Source organism: Nerophis ophidion, linkage group LG19, assembly GCF_033978795.1.
Source record: "Nerophis ophidion isolate RoL-2023_Sa linkage group LG19, RoL_Noph_v1.0, whole genome shotgun sequence".
Taxonomy (NCBI): Eukaryota; Metazoa; Chordata; class Actinopteri; order Syngnathiformes; family Syngnathidae; genus Nerophis; species Nerophis ophidion.
The window spans coordinates 39,864,590-39,871,380 of record NC_084629.1 but is presented as its reverse complement, the minus strand read 5'-3'; the positions used below and the strand labels follow the sequence as shown (position 1 = coordinate 39,871,380).

General features: G+C 34.6%; 1 protein-coding gene across 3 annotated transcripts in view; it reads left to right on the top strand.

Annotated features, from left to right (window-relative positions):
- Positions 1 to 4,065: 4,065 nt before the first annotated feature.
- zeb2a (zinc finger E-box binding homeobox 2a) overlaps positions 4,066 to 6,791 on the top strand; it is a 40,395-nt gene continuing 37,669 nt past the window's right edge. For 2 of the 3 annotated variants that reach the window (XM_061879966.1, XM_061879965.1), the window contains exon 1: positions 4,069 to 4,273. In XM_061879966.1, coding sequence (XP_061735950.1) covers positions 4,216 to 4,273 — 58 coding nt within the window. In that variant the 5' untranslated portion in view covers positions 4,069 to 4,215. Of the gene's footprint in view, positions 4,274 to 6,791 lie in introns of all 3 variants that reach the window. The other variant, XM_061879967.1, reaches the window with a different exon arrangement.

Here is a 6,791-nt window from a genome sequence, read left to right as displayed (position 1 = left end):
AGTGACTTTTTTAGTTGCTAAGTGCTGGCTGCTAACTGCTAGCTGCTAATCAAGTGTTGTGAGTGACTTGTTTAGCTGCTAACTGCTAGCTGCTAATCAAGTGTTGTGAGTGACTTTTTAGCTGCTAAGTGCTAGCTGCTAACTGCTAGCTGCTAAGCAAGTGTTGTGAGTGACCTTTTTAGCTGCTAAGTGCTAGCTGCTAAGCGTGTGTTGTGAGTGACTTGTTTAGCTGCTAACTGCTAGCTACTTATCAAGTGTTGTGAGTGACTTTTTTAGTTGCTAAGTGCTGGCTGCTAACTGCTAGCCGCTAATCAAGTGTTGTGACTTTTTTAGCTGCTAAGTGCTAGCTGCTAGCTGCTAATCAAGTATTGTGAGTGACTTTTTTAGTTGCTAAGTGCTAGTTGCTAACTGCTAGCTGCTAGTCAAGTGTTGTGACTTTTTTAGCTGCTAAGCGTGTGTTGTGAGTGACTTGTTTAGCTGCTAACTGCTAGCTGCTAATCAAGTGTTGTGAGTGACTTTTTTAGCTGCTAAGTGCTAGCTGCTAACTGCTAGCTGCTAATCAAGTGTTGTGAGTGACCTTTTTAGCTGCTAAGTGCTATCTGCTAGCTTCTAAGTGCTAATCAAGTGTTGTGAGTGGCTTTTTTTGCTACTAAATGCTAGCTGCTAAGCGTGTGTTGTGACTTTTTTTAGCTGCTAAGTGCTAGCTGCTAATCAAGTGTTGTGAGTGACTTTTTTAGTTGCTAAGTGCTAGCTGCTGACTGCTAGTTGCTAATCAAGTGTTGTGAGTGACTTTTTTAGCTGCTAAGTGCTAGCTGCTAACTGCCAGCTGCTAATCGAGTGTTGTGAGTGACTTTTTTAGCTACTAAGTGCTAGCTGCTAAGCGTGTGTTGTGAGTGACTTTTTTAGCTGCTAGCTGCTAATCAAGTCTTGTGAGTGACTTTTTAATTGCTAAGTGCTAGCTGCTAATCAAGTGTTGTGAGTGACTTTTTTAGCTGCTAAGTGCTAGCTGCTAGCTGCTAATAAAGTGTTGTGAGTGACTTTTTTAGTTGCTAAGTGATAGCTGCTGGCTTCTAAGTGCTAATCAAGTGTTGTGAGTGACTTTTTTAGCTACTAAGTGCTAGCTGCTAAGCGTGTGTTGTGAGTGACTTTTTTAGCTGCTAAGTGCTAAGTGCTAGGTGCTAAGTGCTAGCTGCTAAACGTGTGTTGTGAGTGACTTTTTTACCTGCTAGGTGCTAAGTGCTAATCAAGTGTTGTGAGTGACTTTTTAGCTACTAAGTGCTAGCTGCTAAGCGTGTGTTGTGAGTGACTTTTTTAGCTGCTAAGTGCTAGCTGCTAGCTGCTAATAAAGTGTTGTGAGTGACTTTTTTAGTTGCTAAGTGCTAGCTGCTAGCTTCTAAGTGCTAATCAAGTGTTGTGAGTGACTTTTTAGCTGCTAAGTGCTAGGTGCTAAGTGCTAGCTGCTAAGCGTGTGTTGTGAGTGACTTTTTTAGCTGCTAAGTGCTAGGTGCTAAGTGCTAATCAAGTGTTGTGAGTGACTTTTTAGCTACTAAGTGCTTGTTGCTAAGCGTGTGTTGTGAGTGACTTTTTAGTTGCTAAGTGCTAGCTGCTAATAAAGTGTTGTGAGTGACTTTTTTAGTTGCTAAGGGATAGCTGCTGGCTTCTAAGTGCTAATCAAGTGTTGTGCCTTTTTTAGCTACTAAGTGCTAGCTGCTAAGCGTGTGTTGTGAGTGACTTTTTTAGCTGCTAAGTGCTAAGTGCTAGCTGCTAAACGTGTGTTGTGAGTGACTTTTTTAGCTGCTAGGTGCTAAGTGCTAATCAAGTGTTGTGAGTGACTTTTTAGCTACTAAGTGCTAGCTGCTAAGCGTGTGTTGTGAGTGACTTTTTTAGCTGCTAAGTGCTAGCTGCTAGCTGCTAATAAAGTGTTGTGAGTGACTTTTTTAGTTGCTAAGTGCTGGCTGCTAGCTTCTAAGTGCTAATCAAGTGTTGTGAGTGACTTTTTTAGCTGCTAAGTGCTAGGTGCTAAGTGCTAGCTGCTAAGCGTGTGTTGTGAGTGACTTTTTTAGCTGCTAAGTGCTAGGTGCTAAGTGCTAATCAAGTGTTGTGAGTGACTTTTTAGCTACTAAGTGCTTGTTGCTAAGCGTGTGTTGTGAGTGACTTTTTCAGTTGCTAAGTGCTAGCTGCTAATAAAGTGTTGTGAGTGACTTTTTTAGTTGCTAAGGGATAGCTGCTGGCTTCTAAGTGCTAATCAAGTGTTGTGCCTTTTTTAAGCTACTAAGTGCTAGCTGCTAAGCGTGTGTTGTGAGTGACTTTTTTAGCTGCTAAGTGCAAGCTGCTAAGTGCTAGCTGCTAAGCGTGTGTTGTGAGTGACTTTTTTAGCTACTAAATGCTAGTTACTAATCAAATGTTGTGAGTGACTTTTTTAATTGCTAAGTGCTAGCTGCTAACTGCTAGCTGCTAATCAAGTGTCGTGAGTGACTTTTTTAGCTGCTAAGTGCTAGCTTCTAAGTGCTAATAAAGTGTTGTGAGTGACTTTTTTAGCTGCTAAGTGCTAGCTGCCAAGCGTGTGTTGTGAATGACTGTAGCTGCTAGGTGCTAAGTGCTAGGTGCTAATCAAATGTTGTGAGTGACTTTTTTAATTGCTAAGTGCTAGCTTCTAAGTGCTAATCAAGTGTTGTGAGTGACTTTTTTAGCTACTAAGTGCTAGCTGCTAATCAAATGTTGTGAGTGACTTTTTTAATTGCTAAGTGCTAGCTTCTAAGTGCTAATCAAGTGTTGTGAGTGACTTTTTTAGCTGCTAAGTGCTAGCTTCTAAGTGCTAATCAAGTGTTGAGTGACTTTTTTTAGTTGCTAAGTGCTAAGTGCTAGCTTCTAAGTGCTAATCAAGTGTTGTGACTTTTTTAGCTACTAAGTGCTAGCTGCTAATCAAATGTTGTGAGTGACTTTTTTAATTGCTAAGTGCTAGCTGCTAACTGCTAGCTGCTAATCAAGTGTTGTGAGTGACTTTTTTAGCTGCTAATTGCTAGCTTCTAAGTGCTAATCAAGTGTTGTGAGTGACTTTTTAGCTGCTAAGTGCTAGCTGCCAAGTGTGTGTTGTGAATGACTGTAGGTGCTAGGTGCTAAGTGCTAAGTGCTAATCAAGTGTTATGAGTGACTATTTTAGCTGCTAAGTGCTATCTGCTAGCTTTTAAGTGCTAATTAAGTGTTGTGAGTGACTCTCTAGCTGCTAAGTGCTAGCTGCCAAGCGTGTGTTGTGAATGACTCTAAATGCTAAGTGCTAGGTGGTAGCTGCTAAGCGTGTGTTGTGAGTGACTTTTTTAGCTACTAAGTGCTAGCTGCTAATCAAATGTTGTGAGTGACTTTTTTAATTGCTAAGTGCTAGCTGCTAGCTGCTAATCAAGTGTTGTGAGTGACTTTTTTAGCTGCTAAGTGCTAGCTTCTAAGTGCTAATCAAGTGTTGTGAGTGACTTTTTTAGCTGCTAAGTGCTAGGTGCTAAGTGCTAGCTGCCAAGCGTGTGTTGTGAATGACTGTAGCTGCTAGGTGCTAAGTGCTAGGTGCTAATCAAGTGTTGTGAGTGACTTTTTTAGCTGCTAAGTGCTAGCTTCTAAGTGCTAATCAAGTGTTGAGTGACATTTTTAGCTGCTAAGTGCTAGCTGCCAAGCCTGTGTTGTGAATGACTCTAACTGCTAAGTGCTAGCTGCTAACTGCTAAGTGCTAGCTGCTAAGTGCTAGGTGAGTGCAGTGAGGGCCAGAAAGTGAGTTGTGAGAAAGTTGCGAGTGCGAGTCAGACATGTCAGAGTCTTCCTGGCAGTTATGTCCACTTCTCTTATCTGCGCGCGCCAGCCGCCCCCAGGAAGTGCGGCGTGACGAGCTGTCACTCACATGACAGCTGACGGCTCTCCGCACTTCCTGCTGCCCTCCAAAATAAAAGCCCTGCAAAGAGAGAGAAAGTCACGCGGCGCTCTCCGCGCCTGTCATGAATGCGGCGTGACGTCACTCTGCTTTTATGGCTGCTGTGACGTCACAGACGGGGGGAGAGAGAGAGAGAGAGCGTGCGTGTGAGTGAGTGTCCGCCCTCTTCAGTCACCAGACAGCGTGGACGCGCGCGCTCTCCACTTGGCCCGAAGTGGGTGAGCGGGACGGAGCGCGGGTGATTTCGGCGTGAGCACCGTGGGCAGAGTGGGCACCGTGGGCAGAGTGGGCAAAGTGGGCAGGTGATGGAGGAGCGCGCGCACTTGACGAGGAGAAAGCAGGCGAAGCCACGCAGGAAAAACGGTAAGAAAAAAAGTTCCCACGCAGCCATAAGTTGGCGAGTGGACTTCTTGGCCACTTTCATATTTCATCATCCTGGACTCTGCAATAAAGTCTCATCTTGCTTTTCAGCTTTCATGTCGCACACTTCATGACAATTTCACAACTGGATTCTAATAACTTTGACTACTTTTACTGCACCTCAATTTTTTATCCAATATTTCATGTCACGCTTTTTTTATGTCAAACATTTTATACATGAATATCTTTGTTTAATCTTTTTTTACAATTATTAAAATTCGTTCATACATTTAATGCATTAAAATAAATATATATACGTATATATATTCAACTTTTACAGTATTTCAATCTTTTAAAATAAATGTTTTTTTTTTATTTAATACATGTAACTCATTTTTAACATTTTCTATATCAAAATGATCGTTAAATCTTTTTTTTACAACAATTAAAATTACTTCATAGATTTAATGCATTAATATATATATATATATATATTCATATATTCATACTTTTAATCTGTTAAAATAAATGTATTTTTATTTAATACATGTGACTAATTTTTTACATTTTCTATATTAAAATATTTGTAATTTTTAAAAAAATACAATTAAAATTAGTTCATAGATTTAATGCATAATATATATATATATATATATATATATATTCAAGTTTTACAGTATTTCATTATTTTAATCTAATAAAATAAATGTATTTTTATTTAATACATGCGACTAATTTTTTACATTTTCTATATTAAAATAATTGTTTAACCTTTTTTTTACAACAATTAAATGACTTAATACATTTAATGCATTAAAAAAAAGAAATATATATATATATATATATATATATATATATATATATATATTCATGTTTTACCGTATTTCATACTTTTAATCTGTTAAAAATAAATGTATTTTTATTTAATACATGTGACTAATTTTTTACATTTTCTATATTAAAATATTTGTAATTTTTTTTAAAATACAATTACAATTAGTTTATAGATTTAATGCATAATATATATATATATATATATAAGTTTTACCGTATTTCATACTTTTAATCTGTTAAAATAAATGTATTTTTATTTAATACATGTGACTAATTTTTTACATTTTCTATATTAAAATATTTGTAATTTTTTTTAAAATACAATTAAAATTAGTTCATAGATTTAATGCATAATATACATATATATATATATATATATATATATATATATATATATACAAGTTTTACCGTATTTCATATTTTTAATCTAATAAAATAAATGTATTTTTATTTAATACATGCGACTAATTTTTTACATTTTCTATATTAAAATAATTGTTTAACCTTTTTTTACAACAATTAAATGACTTTATACATTTAATGCATTAAAAAATATATATAAATATATATGTATATATTCAACTTTGGCTGTATTTCATACTTTTAATCTATTAAATAAATATAAATGCTTTATTTAATACATAGGACTCATTTTTATTTCAAATATTTTCCATATTAAGATAATTGTTAAACCATTTTTTACAAAAATTAAAATTAGGTAATATATTTAATGCATTAATATATGTATATATACATATATTGTATATATATACATATATATATATATATATTTATATATAGTTAACGTTTACCATATTTGAAATCTAATCAAATAAATGTCATTTATCTTTCATAACTTACAATGTCTATATTAATATGAATATTCAACTTGTTTTACTGTACATATTCTATTAAAATAAACCTGCATCTTTTATTTCATGCACTAAAATATTCACCTTTTTCATACATTTACTGTATAAAAATAAAAAGTAATATTATTCAACAATAAATGAAAATATTCATATTAATTTAGTACATTTACCGTATTAAAATAAATATTTGTCTTTAACCTCGGGCTTTTTGTCTTTTAAAATAAATTGTATATTTATTGTATTAAAATAAATATTCATTTATTTCATACATTAACCATATTAGAATAAACATTACTCATCTTTTCATGCATTTAATATATTAAAATGTCCAGCTTGTCCCCTACATTTACTATATTGTAATTCTTATTTCATTTCATACATTTAATCTACTAAAATATTATTAATCTCTTATTTTCTACCTTTTTGCTATATTCAAATAAATGCTATTCAACTTTTATTTAATATATTAAAATATATATTTCATTGAATAGTTTCTCTTCAAAAAAATCACGTTTTAAATTATACGTTTGGCATTTTTCAGTAAATATTCACGTTTTATTTTACATGTACATTTTACTGTTGGTTTATTTCTTATTTGTAGAGTAATAAAACACATTAGTGAGGTTGTCATGTTTTAATTGGATTTAATGTCTTGAATTTCTTTATTCCTATTTGGATTTTATGTTTTATATATATATATATATTTATACATATGTATGTATGCTAAAGTCAGTCCTAATGGCGGTGATGTCCCAGTATTGGAGACTTGTTGCCATGGCGACGTGTCCTACACATTTGTAGAGCAAGCGTTGAGG